The sequence below is a fragment of the Passer domesticus genome, unplaced genomic scaffold, assembly GCF_036417665.1.
Source record: "Passer domesticus isolate bPasDom1 unplaced genomic scaffold, bPasDom1.hap1 HAP1_SCAFFOLD_276, whole genome shotgun sequence".
NCBI classification, from domain to species: domain Eukaryota; kingdom Metazoa; phylum Chordata; class Aves; order Passeriformes; family Passeridae; genus Passer; species Passer domesticus.
Window position 1 is genome coordinate 180 of NW_026990055.1, and position 25551 is coordinate 25730.

At 55.7% G+C, this 25551-nt stretch overlaps 3 protein-coding genes and 1 long non-coding RNA gene across 11 annotated transcripts; 2 read left to right on the plus strand and 2 right to left on the minus strand.

Annotated features, from left to right (window-relative positions):
• Positions 1–623: 623 nt before the first annotated feature.
• Positions 624–10027, minus strand: LOC135292297 (serine protease 33-like). Of its 2 annotated transcripts, XM_064406497.1 has the most exons (7): positions 9899–10027; positions 7847–7879; positions 5807–5989; positions 4112–4375; positions 3925–3950; positions 1330–1486; positions 624–896 (listed from the first exon to the last, which is right to left on the minus strand). In XM_064406497.1, exons 1-7 carry the CDS (start codon positions 9985–9987, stop codon positions 626–628), a joined length of 1023 nt encoding a protein of 340 aa, XP_064262567.1. In that variant the 5' UTR covers positions 9988–10027; the 3' UTR covers positions 624–625. The 2 variants fall into 2 exon arrangements, with proteins under 2 accessions (XP_064262567.1, XP_064262568.1); XM_064406498.1 differs by lacking the exon at positions 5807–5989 and having other exon boundaries at positions 9899–10018.
• A 459-nt stretch (positions 10028–10486) lies between these two features.
• LOC135292298 (elongin-B-like) lies at positions 10487–11418 on the plus strand. Its single transcript, XM_064406499.1, has 2 exons — positions 10487–10643; positions 11251–11418. The coding sequence occupies exons 1-2, from the start codon at positions 10527–10529 to the stop codon at positions 11395–11397; spliced, it is 264 nt and encodes an 87-aa protein (XP_064262569.1). The 5' UTR covers positions 10487–10526; the 3' UTR covers positions 11398–11418.
• A 3638-nt stretch (positions 11419–15056) lies between these two features.
• On the plus strand, positions 15057–18125 carry LOC135292299 (uncharacterized). Its single transcript, XR_010354731.1, has 2 exons — positions 15057–15181; positions 17914–18125. It is a non-coding gene; the product is annotated as an uncharacterized LOC135292299 (long non-coding RNA).
• Positions 18126–18664: 539 nt separating this feature from the next.
• LOC135292295 (spidroin-1-like) lies at positions 18665–23906 on the minus strand. Of its 7 annotated transcripts, XR_010354725.1 has the most exons (5): positions 23150–23906; positions 20728–20764; positions 20037–20103; positions 19068–19157; positions 18665–18866 (listed from the first exon to the last, which is right to left on the minus strand). XR_010354725.1 is itself a non-coding variant. In XM_064406495.1 (3 exons), the coding sequence occupies exon 1, from the start codon at positions 23894–23896 to the stop codon at positions 23159–23161; it is 738 nt and encodes a 245-aa protein (XP_064262565.1). In that variant the 5' UTR covers positions 23897–23906; the 3' UTR covers positions 18665–19157; positions 20728–20764; positions 23150–23158. The 7 variants fall into 7 exon arrangements, 2 of the variants coding, with proteins under 2 accessions (XP_064262565.1, XP_064262564.1); XR_010354727.1 differs by lacking the exon at positions 20037–20103; XR_010354724.1 differs by having other exon boundaries at positions 19068–20103.
• Positions 23907–25551: the final 1645 nt, after the last annotated feature.

Below are 25551 nucleotides of genomic sequence, written 5' to 3' on the forward strand. Positions count from 1 at the left end.
TTTTCTCCCCCATTTTTACCCATTCCCCCCATTTTTACCATCCCACTCCCCATTTTTTTACCATCTCCTCCCCCTTTTTAACCATTTCCCCCCTTTTTCCCCCCGCTTTCCCCTCCCCCCTCACACCCGCCCCGCCCCCACCGCGAGTCCTCCCCGGCCGCCAGGGGGGCGCCGCTCCTTTCCCCCCCTTTTTTGGCTCCTTTTTTGCTCCTTTCTGGCCACTTTTGGGGCTCATTTTCCCCTTTTTTTGGTGCCATTTTTAACCCATTTTTTACCCCTTTTTAACCCATTTTTGCCCCCATTTTAACCATTTTTTCTCTCATTTTTTAACCCATTTCTACCCCCTTTTTAAACCCATTTTTCAACCATTTTTCCACTTATTTTTTTCCATTTTTTCCACCGGTTTTAACCATTTTTACCCGCTTTCACACTCTCTTCTCTCACTTTTCACCTTTTTCATCAATTTTTAATCATTTTCACCATTTTTTTTACAACTTTCTCCCCCATTTTTACCCATTCCCCCCCTTTCTTACCCATTTCCCCCCCATTTTTTTACCATCTCCTCCCCTTTTTTAACCATTTCCCCCCCTTTTCCCCCCATTTCCCCCCCGTTTCCCCTCCCCCCTCACACCCGCCCCGCCCCCACCGCCGCCACCGCCGCCGCCACCGCGAGTCCTCCCGGCCGCCAGGGGGCGCCGCTGCCGGCGCTCTGGGGGCGGGGCCCCACGAAGGCCACGCCCCCGGCGCGGGCGGCGATCCAATGGGAGAAGGCGCTGACGCGCGTGTAGACCCCGGGGCGGGCCGGGACCCCGCACCCCTCCCCCCCACGAGACGATCCCGGCCAGGACCCAGCGGCCCGAGGGGGAGGGGCACACCAGGGGGCCCCCCGAGTCACCCTGGAAATAAAACCTGGGGTCACCTGGGGGTCATCTGGGGGTCATGGGGTCGGTCAGGGGTCATGGGGTCGGTCAGGGGTCAGTCAGGGGTCAGGGGTCAGTCAGGGGTCAGTCAGGGGTCAGTCAGGGGTCAGGGGTCAGTCAGGGGTCAGTGGGAACCCCCCCAGGTGTCCCCAGGTGCATCCCCGCCCCCCTCCAGGTGAGCCCAGGTGTGTCACACGTGTCCCCAGGTGTGTCCAGGTGTATCACAGGTATGTTTAGGTGTCACACAGGTGTGTCCCATGTCACACACACGCGTGTCACACACGTGTCACGTGTCACACACTCACCTTGCAGGTGTCCCCCGCCCCCCCGCGGGTGCCCGGCGCACAGCATGTCCCGTGTCCCATGTCACACACGTGTCACACACGTGTCACACACGTGTCTCACTCACCTTGCAGGTGTCCCCGCCCCCCCGCGGGTGCCCGCGCACAGCATGTCATCCCGGATGTGCCGTGGGGGCAGGGCGGGGCCCAGGTCGGTGCCGTACAGGCGGCGGCAGAGCCCCAGCGGGAGGAGGGGCAGGCGCAGCTCCCGCAGCCGCCGGGGGGCTGAGTGACCAGAGTGACCATGAGTGACCAGAGTGACCAGAGTGACCAGAGTGACCAGAGTGACCACAGTGACCACTGAGTGACCATGAGTGACCAGAGTGACCACTGAGTGACCACTGAGTGACCACTGAGTGACCAGAGTGACCATGAGTGACCACTGAGTGACCACTGAGTGACCACTGAGTGACCACTGAGTGACCAGAGTGACCATGAGTGACCAGAGTGACCACTGAGTGACCACTGAGTGACCACTGAGTGACCAGAGTGACCATGAGTGACCAGAGTGACCACTGAGTGACCACTGAGTGACCACTGAGTGACCACTGAGTGACCACAGTGACCATGAGTGACCACTGAGTGACCACAGTGACCATGAGTGACCACACTGACCCCTGAGTGACCACTGAGTGACCACTGAGTGACCAGAGTGACCCCTGAGTGACCAGTGAGTGACCATGAGTGACCAGAGTGACCACAGTGACCAGAGTGACCATGAGTGACCACAGAGTGACCACAGTGACCACTGAGTGACCACTGACCACTAAACACACTGACCACCCTGCCCACAGTGACCCCTGAGTGACCCCTGACCCCACCCCTTGACCTCCCAGTGCCCCCAGCTGGGTTCCAGTTCCCTCCCAGTATAGCCCAGTACAGCCCAGTATAACCCAGTATAGCCCAGTATAACCCAGTATAACCCAGTACAACACTATCACCACTATACCCAGTATACCCAGTACAAGCAGTACCTCCATTCCCGGTGTCCCCCCAGCCCGAGCTGGCACAGGTTGTCCCGGGTTGGAATCTCATGCCCGGCCCCGGCAGGCACACGGGGCCCAGTATAACCCAGTATAACCCAGTATAACCCAGTATAGCCCAGTATAACCCAGTATAACCCAGTATAGCCCAGTATAGCCCAGTATAACCCAGTATAACCCAGTATAACCCAGTATAACCAGTATAACCCAGTATAACCCAGTATAACCCAGTATAACCCAGTATAACCCAGTATAACCCAGTATAGCCCAGTATAGCCCAGTATAACCCAGTATAACCCAGTATAACCCAGTATAACCAGTATAACCCAGTATAACCCAGTATAACCCAGTATAACCCAGTATAACCCAGTACAACACCATAACCAGTATACCCAGTATAACCAGTACCTCTGTTCCCGGTGTCCCCCCAGCCCGAGCTGGCGCACTCTGTCCCGGGTCGGAAGCGCATCCCGGGTCCCGGCAGGCACACGGGGCCCAGTATAGCCCAGTATAACCCAGTATAACCCAGTACAACACCATACCCAGTATTCCCAGTATAACCAGTACCTCCGTTCCCGGTGTCCCCCCAGCCCGAGCTGGCGCACTCCGTGCCCGGTTCGAATCTCATCCCCGGCCCCGGCAGGCACACGGGGCCCAGTATAGCCCAGTATAACCCAGTATAACCCAGTACAACACCATAACCACTATACCCAGTATACCCAGTATAACCAGTACCTCCGTTCCCGGTGTCCCCCCAGCCCGAGCTGGCGCACTCCGTGCCCGGTTCGAATCTCAGGCCCGGTCCCGGCAGGCACACGGGGCCCAGTATAGCCCAGTATAACCCAGTATAACCCAGTATAACCCAGTACAACACCATAACCAGTATACCCAGTATAACCAGTACCTCCGTTCCCGGTGTCCCCCCCAGCCGGAGCTGGCGCACTCCGTGCCCGGTTCGAATCTCATGCCCGGTCCCGGCAGGCACACGGGGCCCAGTATAACCCAGTATAACCCAGTATATCCCAGTATAACCCAGTATAAGCCAGTACAACACTATAACCAGTATAACCCAGTATAACCAGTATAACCAGTACCTCCATTCCCGGTGTCCCCCCAGCCGGAGCTGGCGCACTCGGTCCCGGGTTGGAATCTCATCCCCGGCCCCGGCAGGCACACGGGGCCCAGTATAGCCCAGTATAACCCAGTATAGCCCAGTATAACCCAGTATAACCCAGTATAGCCCAGTATAACCCAGTATAGCAGAGTATAGCCCAGTATAACCCAGTATAACCCAGTATAGCCCAGTATAACCCAGTATAACCCAGTATAACACTATAACCAGTATAACCAGTATAACCAGTACCTCCGTTCCCGGTGTCCCCCAGCCGGAGCTGGCGCACTCTGTCCCGGGTTGGAATCTCATGCCCGGTCCCGGCAGGCACACGGGCCCCAGTATAGCCCAGTATAACCCAGTGTAACCCAGTATAACACTATACCCAGTATACCCAGTATAACCAGTACCTCCATTCCCGGTGTCCCCCCATCCCGAGCTGGCGCACTCCGTGCCCGGTTCGAATCTCATCCCGGGCCCCGGCAGGCACACGGGGCCCAGTATAACCCAGTATAACCCAGTATAACCCAGTACAACACTATAACCAGTATACCCAGTATAACCAGTACCTCCGTTCCCGGTGTCCCCCCATCCCGAGCTGGCACAGGTTGTCCCGGGTTCGAATCTCATGCCGGGTCCCGGCAGGCACACGGGGCCCAGTATAACCCAGTATAACACTATAAACAGTCCATCCCAGTATAACCAGTATTCCCAGTATACCCAGTATACCTCCGTTCCCGGTGTCCCCCCAGCCCGGAGCTGGCGCACTCTGTCCCCGGTGGGAAGCGCATTCCCGGTCCCGGCAGGCACACGGGCCCCAGCCCGGCCCGGTAGCGCACGCGCCGCTCCAGCCGCCCCAGGGCGATGTCGCCGCTCGAGGCCTCGCCCGCGTACGCGGGGTGGGGGAGGAGCAGCGACAGCGCCACCGCCTCCCCTCCCCCACCCGCCGGCGGCCCCTCCCCCGCCGGCGGCAGCTCGCGCGTGCCCAGCAGCACCGAGAACTCGCGGGGGTCCCGGCTCCTGGGGGGGGGAGGGGCGGGGGTCAGAGGTCAGGGGTCACCGACCCTCCCCCACCCTCGGGTAACCCCTCCCCCAGCTTTAGATAGCCCCTCCCCCAGCTTTAGATAGCCCCTCCCCCAGCTTTAGATAGCCCCTCCCCCATCTTTAGATTGCCCCTCCCCCATCTTTAGATTGCCCCTCCCCCAGCTTTAGATAGCCCCTCCCCCATCTTTAGATAGCCCCTCCCCCAGCTTTAGACAGCCCCTCCCCCATCTTCAGATAGCCCCTCCCCCATCTTTAGATAGCCCCCTCCCCCAGCTTTAGATTGCCCCTCCCCCATCTTTAGATTGCCCCTCCCCCAGCTTTAGATAGCCCCTCCCCCATCTTCAGATAGCCCCTCCCCCAGCCTTACATAGCCCCTCCCCCACCTTTGGGCAGCCCCTCCCCCTCCCCAGGGGTCAAAAGGACCGGGAATAATCGGGGGGCGTGGCTTCTGGAAGGGGGGAGGGGTGGGGTCAATGAGGGGGAGGGGCAGAGGGGGCGGGGTCAGTGTGGGGGGAGGGGCAGTGGGAGGGGTCAGGGCAGTTGGGGGAGGGGGCCAGTGTGGGGGAGGGGCCATGGCCACGCCCACCCAGTGCCTGGGGGGTCCCACAGCGCTCCCAGTTGGGTTTCCCAGTCCCACACTGGTCTGTACTGGTCCGTACTGGTCTAGACTGGTTTCTATTGCTCCATACTGGTCCATACTGGTCTGTACTGGTCCCAGTCCCTGCTCCCAATCCCAGTCTGGCCCCAGTCCCGTACTGGTCTATGCAGTCCATACTGGTTTCTACTGGTCTGCACTGGTTTCTGCTGGTTTCCTATTGCTCCATACTGGTTTGTACTGGTCTGTACTGGTTTATACTGGTCTGTACTGGTCCGTACTGGTCTATACTGGTCCCAGTCCCTCCCAATCCCAGTCTGGCCCCAGTCCCATACTGGTCTATACTGGTCTGCACTGGTTTACAGTGGTTTCTATTGCTCTGTACTGGTTTACACTGGTCCATTACTGGTCCATACTGGTCTATACTGGTCTATACTGGTCTGTACTGGTCCATACTGGTCCATATTGGTCTATACTGGTCTGTACTGGTCCCAGTCCCTGTTCCCAGTCCCAGTCTGGTCCCAATCCCATACTGGTCTATGCAGTCCGTACTGGTCTATACTGGTTTGTACTGGTTTCTATTGCTCTGTACTGGTTTGTACCGGTCCGTACCGGTCCGTACTGGTCCATACTGGTCTATACTGGTTTGTACTGGTCTGTACTGGTCCCAGTCCCTGTTCCCAGTCCCAGTCTGGTCCCAATCCCATACTGGTCTATGCAGTCCATACTGGTCTATACTGGTTTGTACTGGTTTCTATTGCCCTGTACCGGTCCGTACCGGTCCGTACTGGTTTATACTGGTGTGTACTCACCCCTGCAGGCAGTGGGCGGCGGTCAGCACCCACTGGGGGGACACGAGGGACACCCCGCACACGTGCGCCCCCCCGCGGCGCAGGGAGCCCTGCCAGGGCCAGCGCCCCTCCCCCGCCTCCCAGCCCCCCCACGGCGCGGGGGCGGGGCGGGGGGCGGGGCAGGGGGGCGGGGCAGGCCGCACTCTGCGGGGACAGCCACACTCAGCGACACGCGGGGACAGTTTGGGGACAGTTCGGGGGGGTTTGGGGGGGTTTGGGGGGGATTTGAGGGGGTTTGGGGACATTTCAGGGAGGTTTGGGGACATTTGGGGACACGAGGGGACACGAGGGGACACGAGGGGACAGCTTGGGGGGGTTTGGGGACAGTTTGTGGGGGATTTGAGGGGATTTGGGGACATTTCAGGGAGGTTTGGGGACATTTGGGGACACGCGGGGGACACGCGGGGACATTTCGGGGGGGTTTGGGGACAGTTTGTGGGGGATTTGAGGGGATTTGGGGACATTTCAGGGAGGTTTGGGGACATTTGGGGACACGCGGGGACACTCAGCGACACGCGGGGACACGCGGGGACAGCTTGGGGGGGGGTTGGGGGGGGATTGGGGGGATTTGGGGGGGTTTGGGGGGGATTTGGGGGGTTTGGGGGGGATTTGGGGGGTTTGGGGGGGATTTGGGGACATTTCAGGGAGGTTTGGGGACATCTGGGGACACTCAGGAACACTCAGGGACACGGGGGACACGCGGGGGACACGGGGGGACACTTTGGGGGCGTTTGGGGTGGGGTTTGGGGACATTTCAGGGGGATTTGGGGACATCTGGGGACACTCAGGGACACTCGGGGACAGCTTGGGGACACGGGGGGGAAACGAGGGGACAGTTTGGGGGGGTTTGGGGGGGATTTGGGGGGGGTTTGGGGACGGTCTAGGGGGATTTGGGGGGGATTTGAGGGGGTTTGGGGACATTTCAGGGGGATTTGGGGACATTTGGGGACACTCGGGGACACTCAGGGACACGCGGGGACAGTCTGGGGACGGTTTGGGGGGGTTTGGGGACAGTCTGGGGGGGTTTGGGGGGATTTGAGGGGGGTTTGGGGACATCTGGGGACACTCAGGGACACTCAGGGACACGCGGGGACACGAGGGGACAGCTTGGGGACAGTTTGGGGGGGATTTGGGGACAATTTGGGGGGGTTGGGGACATTTTGGGGGGATTTGAGGACAATTGGGGACACTTTTGGGGACATTTGGGGACTTTGGGGACATTTGGGGGGGTTTGGGGACACTTGGGGGGATTTGGGGACAGCTTGGGGGGGATTTGGGGGGGGGGGTTGGGGACATTTGGGGACAGGGGACACTCAGTCACACTCGGGGACACTCGGGGATGGTTTGGGGACAGTCTGGGGACAGTTTGGGGGGGGATTTGGGGGAAGATTTGGGAACATTTTTGGGGATAAATTGGAAATTTGGGGATATTTGGGGACATCTGGGGACACTTTGGGGACAGTTTGGGGGGGTTTGGGGACATTTCAGGGCGATTTGGGGACACTCAGGGACACTTTGGGGACATTTGGGGGACAATTTGGGGGGGTTTGGGGACATTTCACGGGGATTTGGGGACATTTAGGGACAGTTTGGGGGGGATTTGGGGACATTTGGAGAGATTTGGGGACATTTCAGGGGGGTTTTGGGACTTTGGGGTGGGGGTGTGGGGACATTTGGGGACATCCGGGGTCATCTGGGGACATTTTGGGCAGGGTTTTGGGGCATTTGGGGCCATTTTGGGGACATGTCGGGGTCATTTGGGGACATTTTGAGGATATTTGGGGACATTTTGGGACATTTTGGGGACATTTGGGGACATCCGGGGGTCATCTGGGGACATTTTGGGGACATTTCGGGGTCATTTGGGGACATTTTGGGGTCATTTGGGGACATTTTGAGGATATTTGGGGACATTTTGGGACATTTTGGGGTCATTTGGGGACATTTTGGGACATTTCGGGGTCATTTTGGGGAGATTTAGGGACATTTCGGGGCTCTCACCCCGCTCCGTCTCCGAGAGCTCCCGGGACCCATCTGGGGGGAAGGGGGGAGGGGTCAGGGGGGGCTGAACCCCAAAAAACCCAAAGTTCACCCCAAAATGCCCAAAAACCCCAAAATTACCCCCAAAAAACCTAAAAACCCCTGGAACCCCCAAAATCCAACAAAAAAACACCCAAAACCCAAAATCCACCCCCAAAAAAAAAACCCCAAAACCCAAAATTCACCCAAAACCACAAAAACTCCCCCAAACCCACCCCAAAATCCCCCCAAAACCCAAAATTCACCCCAAAAAACCCCAAATCCACCCAAAAAACCCCCCAAAAAACCGCAAAAACCCAAAAAGTCGCCCAAATCCACCCAAAAAATCCCCCCAAAACCCAAAATTCACCCCCAAAAAACCCCAAAATCCCAAAATCCATCCCCAAAAAACCCCCAAAACCAAATAAACCCTCCCCAAAAACCCCAAAAACCAAATAAAAACCCCCAAATCCACCCAAGAAACCAAAAAAAACCCCCAAACTCCCCAAGAACAAACCCCAAAACCCCCCAATATTTAAAAAAAAACCTAAAAACCCAAAAATTTGGGTCTCGGGGAGGGGGGGAACCCCGAATTTTGGGCACCAAACTGGAGGGAAACCCCAAAATTCCACCCAAAACCCCAAAATTCCACCAAATCCCCCAAATTTGGATCCTGATTTTAGGGAACCCCAAGTTTTCAACCCCCAAATTTTGGGAAAAAAATCCCAAAATTCCACCCAGGAAAACCCAAAATCCCCAAATTTCCACCCCAAGTCCCCAAAATTTCCACCCAAAATTCCAAATTTGGCTCCAAATTCCCAAATTTTGGGTCCCAATTTTGCCAAACCCCAAACTTTGAACCCCAAATTTGGGAACAAATCCCAAATTTCCACCCCAAAATCCCCAATTCAGCCCCAAACCCCCCCAAATTTCCACCCCAAATTTTGGGGAAAATCACAAATTTTCATTTGGGAACCCAAAAATTCAACCCAAAACCCCCAAATTTCCACACCAAATCCCAAATTTCGACCCCAAATTTGCTGGATCCTAAACTTTGAACCCCAAATTTTGGGGAAAATCTCAAATTTCCACCCAAAATCCCACCTGGGAACCCAAAAATTAAACCCAAAATCCCCAAATTTCTGCCCCAAAATCCCAAATTCGGCCCCAAAATCCCCAAATTTCCACCCGGGAACCCGAAAATCTCCAAATTTTGACCCCAAATTTGCTGAACCCCAAACTTTGAACCCCAAATTTTGGGCAAAATCCCAAATTTCCCCCCAAAATCCCAAATTTCCACCTGGAACCCCCAAATTTCCACCAAAAAAGCTCAAGATTTCCACCCAGGAACCCAAAAATTCAACCCCAAATCCCCAAATTTGACCCCAAAATCCCCAAATTTCCACCCGGGAACCCCCAAATTTCTGCCTAAAATCCCCAAACTTCCACCCAAAATCTCCAAATTTTGACCCCAAATTTGCCCAACCCCCAACCTCGAACCCCCAAATTTTGGGGAAAATCCCAAATTTTCACCCAAAATCCCCGAATTCCCACCCCAAACCCCCAAATTTTGGGGAAAATCTCAAATTTCCACCCGGGAACCCAAAAATTCAACCCCAAATCCCCAAATTTCTGCCCGAAATCCCAAATTTCCACCCCAAAATCCCCAAATTTCTGCCCAAAATCCCCAAATTTCCGCCCAAAATCCCCAAATTTGTCCCCCCAAACCCCCAAATTCTGGGGAAAATCCCAAATTCCCACCCCAAATCCCCAAATTTTGGGGAAAATCCCAAATTTCCACCCCAAAATCCCCAAATTTCCACCCAGGAACCCCAAATTTCTGCCCAAAATCCCCAAATTCAGCCCCAAAATCCCCAGATTTGACCCCCCAATCCCCCAAATTTTGGGGAAAAATCCCAAAATCCCCAAATTCCCCCCCCCCAAATTTGCCCAACCCCCAAATTTTGGCTCCGAACCCCCCCCGGGCCGCTTTCCCACGGGTGGGGGAGGGGCCGTGGGGGAGGGGGGTCTCACCTGGGGGGGGGTCCCCGGGCGTGACGTCCACAGGCGAGGGCGGCCAGCAGCAGGAGGGGGAGGGGCAGCAGCGCCCGCGGGGTCCCCATGGCGGCGCCGCCCCCTCCCCCACCCCCCCGCACCCCCTTAAATCCCCGGCGGGGGGAGGGGCGGCGCCGCCGACGCCGCTCGACGGGTTCGCCCACGCCGGGGGGGAGGGGCGGGGGCGCCCCTCCCCCACCCCCCCGCCCCTCCCCCACCCCCCAAAATTTGGGGGCGACGCCCTAAAAGTGAATGGGGGGGGGAGGGGGAGGGGCGGGATTGAACCACTGTGGGTATGAGGGGGGGGATCCCCCTCAGGGATCGCCCAAAATTTATTGGGGGGGGGGGGGGGGACACCCCAAAAAAGCCCCCTCCTCAAATTTCAGCCAAATCGGGGTAAAAATTCGCGACAACGCCGCGGTTCGCCCTGAGAGTGTTTACACAGCGTGAAGTACACGCGGCCGCGGTGCGTGACGCCGAAATCGCCTCAAAATCGCCCCGAATTCGCCTCGAATCCCCCCCAAAATCCCCCCAAATCCCACCCGCCATTTTTCCCTCCTCAAAATGGCGCCGCCCTCCCCCCCTCAAGCGGCCGTGACCTTCCAAGATGGCGGCGCGTTCTCGCGAGGTTTCGGGGTGGGCTCTGCGCGCGCGCGGGCGCCGCGGGGGCCGCTGGGATCGCGGCGGACCCGGCGCAGACGGAGCCGGCGGAGCGGCCGCCATGGTGAGAGCCCCCGGGAGGGCGGGAGGAGGCGGCGGCGGCGGCTCCGCGCTGGCTTTGGGGCCGTCCTGGTGCTTTCGCCCGCTTTGGGAACGCGCCGGGGTCCCGGCGGGGTCGGGGAGCCCCCGGAGGAATGGCCCGAAATGGCGAAATTTCGCCCCAAAACCGCCCCCGCCCCGCTGGGGGAGGCCACGCCCCCTCGCCCCTCACGGAGGCCTCGCTCCCTCACGGTGACCACGCCCCCTCGCCCCCTCACGGAGGCCACGCCCCCTCACGGAGGCCACGCCCCCTCGCCCTCACGCAAACCACGCCCCGCACTTACCCCAAATCCGCGTCTTATTACGCAAACAACCCTTAAATTTTAACAACCACGCCCGTTTTCTGCTTTAATTACACCTCTTATTAATTAGCCACGCCCTTTTAAGGCAAACCCCGCCTCATTTCTGCGCTGGCCACCTCCCTTTTTTACCAGCCACGCCCCCCAGATTAACCCCGCCCACTCCCTCAGGCGCCCCGCTCCCTAAACCCGCCTAAAATGGGGTAAAACCCGCGCCTAAAATGGGGTAAAACCGCCCTAAATTCGCCCGTTTTTCGCTCGCCGCGCTGCCAGGACGTGTTCCTGATGATCCGGCGGCACAAGACGACGATTTTCACCGAGGCCAAGGAGTCCTCGACCGTGCTGGAGCTGAAGCGGATCGTGCAGGGCATCCTGCACCGGCCGCCCGAGGAGCAGCGGCTCTACAAGGGCGGGCACTGAGGGGTTAACGGGGAACTGGGGGGATTTGGGGGGATTTTGGGGGGTTTGGGGGGATTTGGGGGGATTTGAGGGGGGTTTGGGGGAGAATTGAGAGGTTTTGGGGGGGTTGGGGGGATTTAAGGGGGGGTTTGAGGGAGAATTGGGGGGATTGGGGAGAAGTTGAGGGGATTTTGGGGGGAAATTGAGGGGCTTTGGGGGGGTTTGGGGGGATTTTGGGGGGGTTTGAGGGAGTTTGGGGTGATTTATGGGGGTTTGGGGGGAAACTGAGGGGGTTTTCGGGGGGATTTAAGGGGGTTTGGGGAGGTTTGAGGGGGAAATTGAGGGGTTTTTGGGGGGATTTGAGGGAATTTGGGGGGGTTGGAGGAAAATTGAGGGGATTTGGGGGGGATGAGGGGATTTTGGGGGGATTTGAGGGAATTTGGGGGGATTTAAGGGGGGTTTGGGGGGTTTGAGGGGATTTTGGGGAGATTTGAGGGAATTTGGGGGGTTGGAGGAAAATTGAGGGGATTTGGGGGGGGATGAGGGGATTTTGGGGGGATTTGAGGGAATTTGGGGGGATTTAAGGGGGGGTTTGGGGGGGTTTGAGGGGATTTTGGGGAGATTTGAGGGAATTTGGGGGGGTTGGAGGAAAATTGAGGGGATTTGGGGGGGGATGAGGGGATTTTGGGGGGATTTGAGGGAATTTGGGGGGATTTAAGGGGGGTTTGAGGGATTTTGGGGAGATTTGAGGGGATCAGAGGAGATTTGGGATGGGGTTTGGGGGGGATTTGGGGGGTTTTGGGTTTGGGGGGGTTTGAGGGGGATTTGAGGGGAAATTCGAGGGGTTTGGGGGGATTTAATGGGGTTTGGGGAGGTTTGAGGGGATTTGGGGGGATTTAAAGGGGATTTGAGGGGATTTAAGGGGGATTTGAGGGGTTTGGGGGGGTTGAGGGGGTTTAGGGGGGATTTAAGGGGGTTTGGGGGATTTGAGGGGGAAATGGAGGGGATTTGGGGGGGATTTGAGGGAATTTGGGGGGATTTAAGGGGGGGTTTGGGGGGGTTTGAGGGGATTTTGGGGAGATTTGAGGGAATTTGGGGGGGTTGGAGGAAATTGAGGGGATTTGGGGGGGGATGAGGGGATTTTGGGGGGATTTGAGGGAATTTGGGGGGATTTAAGGGGGGTTTGAGGGGATTTTGGGGAGATTTGAGGGGATCAGAGGAGATTTGGGATGGGGTTTGGGGGGGATTTGGGGGGTTTTGGGTTTGGGGGGGTTTGAGGGGGATTTGAGGGGAAATTCGAGGGGTTTTGGGGGGGATTTAATGGGGTTTGGGGAGGTTTGAGGGGATTTGGGGGGATTTAAAGGGGATTTGAGGGGATTTAAGGGGGATTTGAGGGGTTTGGGGGGGTGAGGGGGTTTAGGGGGGATTTAAGGGGGTTTGGGGGGATTTGAGGGGGAAATGGAGGGGATTTGGGGGGATTTAAGGGGATTTAAGGGGGGATTTGTGGGGATTTTGGGGAGATTTGAGGGGTTTTGGGGGAGGCTGAGGGGATTTTGGGGGGGAATTTTTGGGATTTGGGGAGGTTTTAGGGGGATCTGAGGAGATTTGAGGGGGTTTGGGGAGGTTTGAGGGGGTTTTGGGGGGATTTAAGGGGGAAATTGAGGAGATTTGGACGCATTTTGGGGGATATTTTGAGGCTATTTCAGGGATATTTGGGGGATATTTCAGTGCATTTTTTGGGATAATTTCGGGGGAATTTTTGGGATAATTTCAGGGATAATTTCAGTGATAATTTGAGTAATTTCAGAGGAATTTTTGGGATAATTTCAGGGATATTCTGAGGATATTTCAGGATATTTTGATGAGATTTCAGGGATATTTTGGGGATATTTCAGCGATAATTTCAGGGATATTTTGACGATATTTCAGTGGATTTTTTTTTAGGTAATTTCAGGATATTTCAGGGGAATTTTGAGGATAATTTCAGGGATATTTTGAGGTAATTTGAGGGAATATTTTTCGGATTTTTCATGGATATTTTGAGGATATTTCAGTGGATTTGTTGGGATAATTCCAGGCATATTTTAGGGGATATTTTGAGGTAATTTCAGGGATATTTTGAGGATATTTCAGGGGAATTTTTGGGATAATTTCAGGGATGTCTTGAGACTATTTTGGGGATATTTCAGGGATATTTTGAGGTAATTTCAGTGGATGTTTTGAGGATATCTCAGTGGATTTTTTGGGTTAATTTCAGTAATATTTCAGTGATATTTTGAGGTAATTTCAGGGATATTTTGAGGTAATTCCAGGAATATTTCAGGGATATTTTGAGGCTGTTTCAGGGGACATTTTGGGGATATTTCAGGGATATTTTGGGGATATTTCAGGGATGTTTCAGGGATATTTTGGGGATATTTCAGGGATATTTTAGGTGATATTTTGGGGATATTTCAGGGATAATTTCAGTGACATTTTGAGGTAATTTCACGCATATTTTAGGTGATATTTTGGGGATATTTCAGGGATATTTCGGGGATACTTTGGGATATTTCGGGGATATTTCAGGGATATTTTGGGGATAATTTCAGGGATATTTTGGGGATATTTCAGGGATATTTCGGGGATATTTCAGGGATATTTCGGGGATATTTCAGGGATACTTTGGGGATATTTCGGGGATATTTCAGGGATATTTTGGGGATATTTCGGGGATATTTCAGGGATATTTCAGGGATATTTTGGGGATATTTCTGGGATATTTTGGGGATATTTCAGGGATACTTTGGGGATATTTCGGGGATATTTCAGGGATATTTCAGGGGATATTTCAGAGATAATTTCAGTGACATTTTGAGGATATTTCGGGGATATTTCAGGGATACTTTGGGGATATTTCGGGGATAATTTCAGGGATAATTTCAGGGATACTTTGGGGATATTTCGGGGATATTTCAGGGATATTTCGGGGATAATTTTAGGGATATTTTGGGGATATTTCTGGGATATTTTGGGGATATTTCTGGGATATTTCGGGGATATTTCAGGGATATTTCGGGGATATTTCAGGGATATTTCGGGGATATTTCAGGGATATTTCAGGGATATTTTGGGGATATTTCAGAGATAATTTCAGTGACATTTTGAGGATATTTCAGGGATATTTCGGGGATATTTCAGGGATATTTCGGGGATAATTTCAGGGATATTTTGGGGATATTTCTGGGATATTTTGGGGATATTTCTGGGATATTTTGGGGATATTTCAGGGATACTTTGGGGGATATTTTGGGGATATTTCAGGGATACTTTGGGGATATTTCAGGGATATTTCGGGGATAATTTCAGGGATATTTCAGGGATATTTTGAGGATATTTCAGGGATATTTCGGGGATATTTCTGGGATATTTTGGGGATATTTCTGGGATATTTTGGGGATATTTCTGGGATATTTTGGGGATATTTCAGGGATACTTTGGGGATATTTTGGGGATATTTCGGGGATACTTTGGGGATATTCCGGGGATATTTCAGGGATATTTCGGGGATATTTCAGGGATATTTTGGGGATATTTCGGGGATATTTCAGGGATACTTTGGGGATATTTCAGGGATACTTTGGGGATATTTCGGGGATATTCCGGGGATGCTTTCAGGGACATTGTGAGCTGATCCCCCCGTTTGTGGCCCCCAGGACGACCAAGCTGCTGGAGGACTCCAAGACTCTGGGCGACTGCGGCTTCACCAGCCAGACGGCGCGGCCGCAGGCGCCGGCCACCGTGGGGCTGGCCCTGCGCACCGGGGGTGGGCGGGGCCCTGAGGGGGGTTTTGGGGTCCCTAAAGGGGGTTTGGGGTCCCTAAAGGGGATTTTGGGGTCCCTAAAGCGGGGTTTGGGGTCTCTAAAGGGGATTTTGGGGTCCTTAAAGAGGGTTTGGGGGTGACTAAAGGGGGGTTTGAGGGGGGCTAGAGGGGGTTTTTGGGGGTCCCTAAAGGGGATTTTGGGGTCCCTAAATGGGGTTTGGGGTCTCTAAAGGGGGCTTGGGGTGACTAAAGGGGGTTTGGGGTAGTTTAGGGGGTCCTTGGGGGGGGCTAAAGGGGGTTTGGGGGTCCTTAAAGGGGGATTGGGGGTCCCTAAAGGGGGTTTGGGGTCTCTAAAGGGGGATTGGGGTCTCTAAAGGGGGATTGGGGGCCCTAAAGGGGGATTGGGGGTCCCTAAAGGGGATTTTGGGGTCCCTAAAGGGGGTTTGGGGTCCCTAAAGGGGATTTTGGGGTCCCTAAAGCGGGGTTTGGGGTCTCTAAGGGGGTTTGGGGTCCTTAAAGAGGTTTTGGGGGGCCTAAAGGGGGTTTGAGGGGGGCTAGAGGGGGTTTTTGGGGTCCCTAAAGGGGATTTTGGGGTCCCTAAATGGGGTTTGGGGTCTCTAAAGGGGGCTTGGGGTGACTAAAGGGGGTTTGGGGGTAGTTTAGGGGGTCCTTGGGGGGGGCTAAAGGGGGTTTGGGGGTCCCTAAAGGGGGCTTGGGGTCTCTAAAGGGGGATTGGGGGCCCTAAAGGGGGGATTGGGGGTCCCTAAAGGGGGTTTGGGGGTGACTAAAGGGGATTTTGGGGAAGTTTAGGGGGTCCTTGGGGGTCCCTAAAGGGGGTTGGGGGTCCTTAAAGGGGGATTGGGGTCCCTAAAGGGGGTTTGGGGGTCCCTAAAGGGGGTTTGGGGGTGACTAAAGGGGGATTGGGGGTGACTAAAGGGGATTTTGGGGAAGTTTAGGGGGTCCTTGGGGTCCCCTAAAGGGGGTTTGGGGGTCCTTAAAGGGGGATTGGGGGTCCCTAAAGGGGCTAAAGGGGATTTTGGGGTCCCTAGAGGGGGTTTGAGGGCCCTAAAGGAGGTTTGGGTGTTCTAAAGGGGGCTTTTGGGGAAGTTTGGGGGGTCCTTGGGTGGGTTTGGGGTGTCCTGGGGGGGTTTTGGGGTCCCTAAAGGGGGTTTGGGGTGACTAAAGGGGATTTGGGGAGGTTTGGGGGGGTCCCAAAGGGGATTTTGGGGGTCCTTGAGGGTGTTTGGTTCCCTGGGGGGGGCCTTTGGGGTTTTTTGGGGTCCCTGGGTTGGATTTTGGGGTTCCCAGATGTGAATTTTGGGGTTTTTTGGGGTCCCTGGGTACAACCTTTAACCCTTTCCTCCCCAAATCCCAGAGGAATCCTTTCAGGGGCTGCAGGGGGGTTTCAGGGTGGGATTTTTTTGGGGTCCCTGGGTTGAATTTTGAATTTTTTTGGGGTCCCCGGTGGGATTTTGGGGTTTTTTTTTTTTTGGTTTTTGGGGTCCCTGGGTGGATTTTTTAGGGGATTTTAACCTTTTCCTCTCCAAATGCCAGAGGGAGTCCTTCGAGGGGCTGCAGGGCAGATTTCAGAGTAGAATTTTGGGGTCCCTGGGTTGGATTTGGGGGTTTTTGGTGTTCTGGGTTGGATTTTTTGGGGTTTTTGGGATCCCAGGTGGATTTTTGAGGGGGATTTAACCCTTTCCTCCCCAGAGGAGTCATTCAAGGGGCTGCAGGGGGGGTTTCATGGTGGGATTTTTGGGATTTTTTTTTGGTTTTTTTCGTGTTTTGGGTTGGATTTTTTGGGGTCCTTGGGTACAATTTTAACCCTTTCCTCCCCAGAGGAGTCCTTCGAGGGGCTGCAGGGCAGATTTCAGGGCGGGATTTTGGGATTTTTTTGGGGTTTTTGGGGTTCCCAGGTGGGGTTTTTGAGGTGATTTAACCCTTTCCTCCCCAGAAGAGGAGTCCTTCGAGGGGCTGCGGGGCAGATTTCAGGGTGGGGTTTTTGGGGTCCTGGGTGTGATTTTTTTTGGTTTTTGGGGTCCTTGGGTACAATTTTAACCCTTTCCTCCCCAGAAGAGTCCTTTGAGGGGCTGTGGGGCAGATTTCAGGATGGGAATTCGGAGTTTTTGGGGTTTTTGGGTTGGATTTTTTGGGTTTTTTTGGTCCCTAGGTACAATTTTAACCCTTTCCCTGCAGAGGAGTCCTTCGAGGGGCTGCAGGGGGGTTTTGGGGTGGGAATTTGGTTTTTTTGGGGGTTTCTAAAGGGGATTTAAACCCTTTCCCTGCAGAGGAGTCCTTCGAGGGGCTGCGGGGCAGATTTCAGGGTGGGGTTTTTGGGGTCCCTGGGTGTGGGTTTTTTTTGGTTTTTGGGGTCCTTGGGTACAATTTTAACCCTTTCCTCCCCAGAAGAGTCCTTCGAGGGGCTGCAGGGGGATTCTAGGGTGGGATTTTGGGGTTTTTGGGTGTTCTGGGTTGGATTTTTGGGGTTTTTTGGGTTCCCAGGTGGGGTTTTGAGGTGATTTAAACCCTTTCCTCCCCAGAGGAGTCCTTCGAGGGGCTGCGGGGGGTTTTGGGGTGGGATTTTTGGGGTTTTTTTGGGGTTTTGGGGTTCCCAGGTGTGATTTAACCCTTTACCCCCCAGAGGAGTCCTTCGAGGGGCTGCGGGGGGGTTTTGGGGTGGGATTTTTTTTGGGATTTTGGGGTTCCCAGGTGTGATTTAACCCTTTCCCCTGCAGAGGAGTCCTTCGAGGGGCTGCGCATCGAGCCCTTCTCGAGCCCCCCCCGAGCTGCCGGACGTGATGAAGCCGCAGGACTCGACCGGGGCCGCCACCGACCCCCCCCTGCCCTGAGCCCCCCCCGGGCTCAGTTCGGGGGATTTTGGGGCTCTCGGGGCTGGGGGGGAGGGGAGGGAGAAAAAAAAACCCCAATAAAAAATCCTGGGCAGCGACTGGGGGGGTCCGAGTGAAATTCGGGGGTCCCAAAGGGATTTTTGGGGAGGTTTTGGGAGGAAAATTGGGGATTTTGGGGTCATGAAGGGGAATTTGGGGAAATTTTAGGGGAATTTTCAGGGTTTTGAGAGAGAATTTTGAGGGGATTTTGGGGGAATTTGGGGGTCCAAGGGAATTACGGGAATTTTGGGGGCCCAAAGGGATTTTTGGAGGGGGCTTGGGAAGAAAATTGGGGATTTTGGGGTCATGAAGGGGAATTTGGGGGTCAAAAGGAATTACGGGAATTTTAAGGAAAATTTAGGGAAAATTCAAGGTTATGACAAAAAATTTTGGGGATTTTTTGCGGGGATTTTGGGGGTTTTTTTGGAGGAATTTTTGCTTTTTTGGGCTCTTCCCACCCCCCCTCTCCCACAATGGATCAGCCCAAGCCCCGCCCCCCCAAGCAGAGACCACGCCCCCTCCATTTTGGGTCGTTTTAATGTAAAACAGGAAACAGAACAAAAAGGGGCGGGGCTTGCAGATAAAATGGGCGGGGGTCTGAAGAAAGGGGGGCGGGGTCTGAAGAAAGGGGCGGGGCTCAAACAGGAGAGGGCGGGGCCAAAGCAGGGGGCGTGGTCAGGAGAAATGGGCGGAGCTTGGACAGGAGAAAGGGGCGGAGCTTGAAGATAAAAGGGGCGGGTCGGGAGCAGGGAAAAGGGGGCGGGGCCTGAAGTCAGGGGCGGAGCTTCGGGGGAGCGGAGCTGCAAGAGAAGAGAGGGGTGAGGGGGGGGGCGGGGCCGCGCCACAGCGCCCCCCAGCGGCCGGGAGGACCCACGGCGGCCCCAGCGAGGGGTGGGGGAGGGGAGAGGGGGGGGTTTTGGACCCCCCTGACCCCAAAATCCGGGGGTCCGGAGCCGTTTCTGGGGGTCCCCGGCCCCGCCGGGCCCCTCCCCCGCACGTACCGGCTCCCGAGCGTCCCTGGAGCGGCGGCGCCGGCGCGGGGGAGGGGTCGGAGTGACCCCGCCGTGACCCCTGGGTGACCCCTGGGTGACCTGAGGAGCGACCCCCGCCCGCGGTGACCCCACATGGGGACCCGCGGGGCGACCCCAGGGTGACCCCGAGAGCGACCGGAGAGCGACCCCCGCGTGGCCCCGCCCCCACAGAGTGACCCCTGAGTGACCCCGGAGTGACCCCCGCCCCCCCCGAGTGACCCCAAAGATCCTGAGATGGGGCACAGCTCAAAGCCCCCAGACCCAAAATCCCCCAAAAGTGACCCAAAATCCCCCAAATCTGACCCAAAATCTTACCCCAAATCTGCCCCAAAATCTCCCAAATCTGACCCAAAATGCCCCCCCAAAGCCAACCCCCAGAATGGGAACTTCCAGCTCAACAGCGACCCCAAAACTCAGAGATTTCACCCCAAATTCCACCCCCAAACTGGGCAAGGTCACCCCAAAATCCACCCCCCAAACTGGGCGGTTTCACCCCAAAAATTCGCCCCCAAAACTGGAAAATTTCACCCCAAAATCCGCCCCCAAAACTGGAAAATTTCACCCCAAAATGCGCCCCCAAAATGGCAAATTTCAGCCCAAAATCCCCCCTCAAACTGGGCATTTTCACCTCCAAAATCCGCCCCCAAAATGGCAAATTCCAGCCCAAAATCCACCCCCAAAACTGGAAAACTTCACCCCAAAATCCACCCCCCAAATTGGGAAGTTTCACCCCAAAATCCGGCCCCAAAACTGGCCAATTCCAGCCCAAAATCCGCCCCCGAAATGGACAATTCCGCCCTAAATTCCCCCCTCAAATTGGGCATTTTCACCTCCAAAATCTGCCCCAAATCCTCCCCCAAAATCCACCCAAAAGCAGCAGCTTTCACCCCAAAATCCAGCCCCGCTTGCACATTTTGACCCCAAAAAGGACATTTTTACCCCAAAATCCGCCCTCAGAGCGGGCGTTTCCATCCCAAAATCCACCTGCAACCTGAGCGTTTTCACCCTAAAAACAACCCCCAAACTGGGCATTCTCACCCCAAAAACCACCCCCGAAATCCAGCATTTCTACCCCAAAATCCACCCTGAAGTTGGTGGTTTTTGCCCCAAAATCCACCCCCAAATTGTGCGTTTTTCACCCAAAAATCCACCCCCAAATGGGATATTTTCACCCCCAAGTCCAGCCCCAAAAAAGGGAATTTTCACCCCAAGTTCTGCCCCAAAATCCACCCCTTAAACTGAGTGTTTTTACCCCAAATTCCACCCAGTAATCTGTCCCCAAAATGGGAATTTTCACCCCAAAATGGGAATTTTTACCCTAAAATGGGAATTTTTACCCCAAAATGGATATTTTTACCTCAAATTTTCACCCCAAAATCCATCCCCCAAAAGGGAACTTTTACCCCAAAATGGGAATTTTTTTACTGGGAATTTTCACCCCAAAATGGGAATTTTCACCCCAAATTCCACCCCTTTTACCCAAATCCTGCCCAAAAATTCCATTTTTTTACCACAAAATTGGGGTTTTTTTCACTTTCCCCGTAAACCCAACCCCGAGGGGGGGGGGCAGGGACCCCAAATCCCCCCGAAATGGCCCCAAATTTTCCCAAATTCCCCCCCCGATGCTCACCCCGCACGAGGCCACCGCGGTCACCCCCCGGTGCCACCTGCAATGGGCACCGGTCAGAAACCCCCAGGAACGGAGATTTCACCCCAAAACCCACCCCAGAAATGGGAATTTTCACCCCAAAATCCATCCCAAAGCTCCCAACTTTAACCTTGAAATTCAGCCTAAAAATGGTAATTTTTAACCCAAAACCCACCCTAAAAATGGGAATTTTTAACCCAAAATCCACCCCAGAAATTGGAATTTTCACCCCCAAACCCACCCCAAAATTCCAAATTTTAACCCCAAAGTCCACCCTAAAAAAATGGGAATTTTTAACCCAAAATCCATCCTAAAAATGGGAATTTTTACACCAAAACTTGGATTTTTTTACTCCTAAGTCCGCCCCAAAAGTGGGCATTTTCACCACAAAATCCACCCCAAAACTCTGAACTTTAACCTCAAAATCCACCCTAAAAATGGGAATTTTCGTCCCAAATTCCACCCCAAAATTCCAAATTTTAACTCTAAAAACCACCCCAAACATGGGCATTTTCGCCCCAAAAATAGGAATTTTTACAGCAAAACTGGGAATTTTTTACCCCTAAGTCCACCCCAAAAATGGGCATTTCCACCCCAAAACCCACCCCGAAACTCCCAACTTTAACCTCAAAATCCACCCTAAAAATAGGAAATTTTAACCCAAAATCCACCCTAAAAATGGGAATTTTTAACCCACAATCCACCCCAAAAGTGGGAACTTTTAATCCAAACCCCACCCCAAACGTGGGCATTTTTACCCCAAAATTCCGTATTTTAACTCCAAAACCCACCCCAAAAGCGGGCATTTTTAACCCAAAATCCAGCCCTAAACTGGGAATTTTAAACCCAAATTCCACCCCAGAATTCCAAACTTTAACCCCGAAGTCCACCCTAATTATGGCAATTTTTAACCCAAAATCCACCCCAAAAATGGGCATTTTAACCCCAAAACTCTGAACTTTAACCTCAAAATCCATTCTAAAAATGGGAATTTTTAACCCAAAATCCACCCCAGAAATGGGAATTTTCACCCCGAAATTCAGTATTTTCACCCCAAAGTCCACCCCAAAACTGGGAATTTTTAACCCAAATTACACCCCAAAAATGGGCATTTTCACCCCAAAATCCATCCAAAACTCCAAACTTAACCCCAAAATCCAACCTAAAACTGGGATTTTTTAACTCAAATTCCACCCCAAAAAAGGGAATTTTTACCCCAAAACTGGGAATTTTTACTCCAAAATCCACCCCCACCCTGGGAATTTTTACCCTGAAATCCACCCCAAAATTGGGAATTTTTACCCCAAAACTCTGAATTTTAACCCCAAAATTGGGAATTTTTACTCCTAAATCCACCTCCAATGTGGGAATTTTTACCCCAAAAATGAGATTTTTTTTACCCCAAAATCCACCCCAAAATTGGGAATTCTAACTTTATAACGAGACCCCAAACCTGGGAATTTTCACCCCAAAATTCACCACCACAGCCACCCCAAACCGGGAATTTTCACCCCAAAATCCGTCCTCAAATCCACCCCAAATCCGAACATTTTCACCCCAAACTCCACCAACCAAAACCAGACATTCCACCCAAAACTGCACCTTGAAATCCAGCCAAAAATGGAAATTTTTACCCCAAAATCCACCCCAAAATTGGGAATTTCCACCTTAAAATCCACCCCAAAACTGGGAATATTTACCCCAAAAATGGGAATTTTTAGCCCAAACTTTACACCAAAACTGGGAATTTCCACCTTAAAATCCACCCCAAACCTGGGAATTTTTACCCCAATATCCACCCCAAAATCAGGAATTTTTACCCCAAAATTGGGAATTTCCACCCTAAAACCCACCCGAAAAATGGGAATTTTCCCTTTGAAATCCACCCCAAAAATAGGAATTTTTACCCCAAAAATAGGAATTTTTACCCCAAAACTGGGAATTTCCACCTAAAAATCCACCCCAAAATCAGGGATATTTACCCCAAAAAAGGGCATTTTTACCCCAAATCTTACCCCAAAACTGGGAACACTCAGCCTAAAACCCACCCCAAAATCAGGAATTTTTACCCCAAAAATCCACCCAAAACCTGGGAATTTTTACCCCAAACTTTACCCCAAAAATGGGAATTTCCACCTTAAAATCCACCCAAAACCAGGAATTTTTACCCCAAAACTGGGAATTTTTACCCCAAAATCCACCCCAAATTTGGGAATTTTTACCCTAAAACCTACCCAAAAAATGGCAATTTTTTCACCCCAAAATCAGTCCCCAAAATCAGTAAATTTTACCCCAAAATCAGGGATTTTTACCCCAAAAAAGGGAATTTAACCCCAAAATCACCAATTCCCCCCACCCTCCCTTAGCCCCGCCCCTTCCCCGGGGCCCCACCCCCGGCTCTCACCTCCACCAATCACGTGCAGGGGGCGGGGCCCAGCCCGGAGAGCGCCGACGCAGACTCCGCCTCCGGCGGGGATGTGGGCGGGGCTTCACCCTCGGCCACGCCCCCCTGGAGCCGCCTCCCTGGCGGCTTTGGGGCTAAAAACCCCAAAATCCCCCGAAACGCCCCCAAAATCCACCTCCCCTCCCCCGCTACTGCGCGGGCGTCACCCAGCTGCCCCAGCTCGCCCCTCCCCCGCTGCCCGCCCACCCCTCCTGCGCCCCCTCCCCCGCCCACCCCGCCCCTCCCCCTCCTGCCGAGCCCGCCCCTCCCCCCGCCGCGGCCGCCCCTCCCCCCCCCCGCCGCGGCCGCCGCCGCCCCTCCCCCGGCCCCGTACTGGTTCCCAGTTTGCGCCGCGTACTGGGCGGCCTCCCCAGCCTGCAGCTGGGCGCCGTACTGGGCGTACTGGGCGGCGTCGCCGGCGCCGTACTGGGAGCCCTCGGCGCCGTACTGGGAGTACTGGGAGTACTGGGAGGCCAGCTGGGCGTACTGGTACTGGTACTGGGCCGCCGCCGCGCCGAGCTGGGCCGAGCCGGAGCCGAACTGGGCCGAGCCGGAGCCGTACTGGGAGGAGGCGGGGCTGTACTGGGAGGAGGCGGGGCTGTACTGCGAGGAGGCGGGGCTGTACTGGGAGGAGGCGGGGCTGTACTGGGAGGCGCACTGGGAGTACTGGGAGTACTGGGCCATGCGGGCGGCCATGCTGGGGGTCATGGCGAAAGGGGAGGGGGCTGCGCGGCGCGGGCCCCGCCCCCTCCCAGCGAAGCCCCGCCCCTGCCGTGGTAGCAGCAGCCGCGGTGGCCGCAGGGGCTGACGCGATTGGCCGCGGCCACCGAGGCCACGCCCACGCCGCCGTGGAAGCGGTGCATGCAGGCCCCGCCCCCCAGGCGGGCGGAGCAGCCCAGCCCCGCCCCCAGGTTGCCGTGGAAACGGTGCAGGCAGGAGCCGCCCCCGCCCAGCCGAGGCCACGCCCCCCCGGACACGCCCCCCCGCAGGAAGGGGGAGGAGGGGGAGCGCGGGCTCCACCCTCCGCGCGTGGGCGTGGCCAGGAAGGGCGTGGCCGCCCGCTGGAAGGAGGCGGAGCCCGGGCTGCGGGCGGCCAATAGGGGGAAGGGGCCGCCGCCCCGCCCGGCCACGCCCCGCCCGGCGGCGGCCAATGAGAGCAGCGAGCCGGGGGGGCGGGGCGAGGGGCGCAGGCCACGCCCCCCGCCCGGCGCCAGCGACAGCAGCGAGCCGGGGGGGGCGGGGCAAAGCCGAGGCCCCGCCCACCACCGCGGGTTTGAGCGACAGCAGGGGCGTGGCCGCCGTGGGCGTGGCCGCTGTCGAAGTGGGTGTGGCCGCTGTAGAAGTGGGCGTGGCCGCGGGCGAGGCCGGCACCGAGGGCGTGGCCGTGGTGGGCGTGGCCGTGGTGGGCGTGGCCGTGGTGGTGGCCGCGGCAGAGGGGGCGGGGCCAGCGGAAGGGGGCGGGGTCCCCGCAGCAGGGGGCGGGGCCGGCTGGGGCGGGGCCTCGGGGGCGGCCTCGGAGGAGGAGGAGGAGGAAGAGGAGGACGAGGAGGAGGAGGAGGAAGAGGAGGAGGAGGACGAGGAGGAAGAGGAGGAGGAGGAAGAGGAGGAGGAGCTGGAGGAGGACGAGGAGGACGAGGAGGAGGACGAGGAGGAGGAGGAGGAGGAGGAAGAGCGGCGGCGCTTGCGCCGGGGGGGCGGGGCCCAGGGCGGGGGCGGGGCCCTCGGGGGGCACCGCGGGCGGCGGCTCCGAGCCGGGCGCGGCCGCGGCGACGGTGACCAAGGCCGAGGCTGAGGCGGCGGTGACGGCAGCGACAGCGGGGGCGGAGCCCGGGGACCTGCGGGGACAGCGGGGTCAGCGGGGGGGGCACCCTGGGGACAGGGGCGTGACACCCTTGGGACACCCTTGGGGACATGGGGACACCCTTAGGGACAGGAGACGGGGGTTGGTGACACCCTTGGGGACACTGGGCATGGGTGGGTGGCACCCTGGGACACGGGGACACTCTCAGGGACAGGGGACAGGAGTGGGTGGCACCCTGGGGACATGGGACAAGGGTTAGTGACACCCTTGGGGTCAGGGGACAGGGGTGGGTGTGGCCCTTGGGGACACGGGGACACCCTCAGGGACAGGGGAAATAGGTGGGTGACACCCTGGGGACACTGGGCATGGGTGGGTGGCACCTTGGGGACACGGGGACACTCTCAGGGACAGGGGATGGGGGTTGGTGACACCCTTGGGGTCAGGGGACATGGGTGGGTGACACTTTGGGGACACGGGGACACCCTCAGGGACAAGGGAAATAGGTGGGTGACACCCTGGGGACACTGGGCATGGGTGGGTGGCACCTTGGGGACACGGGGAC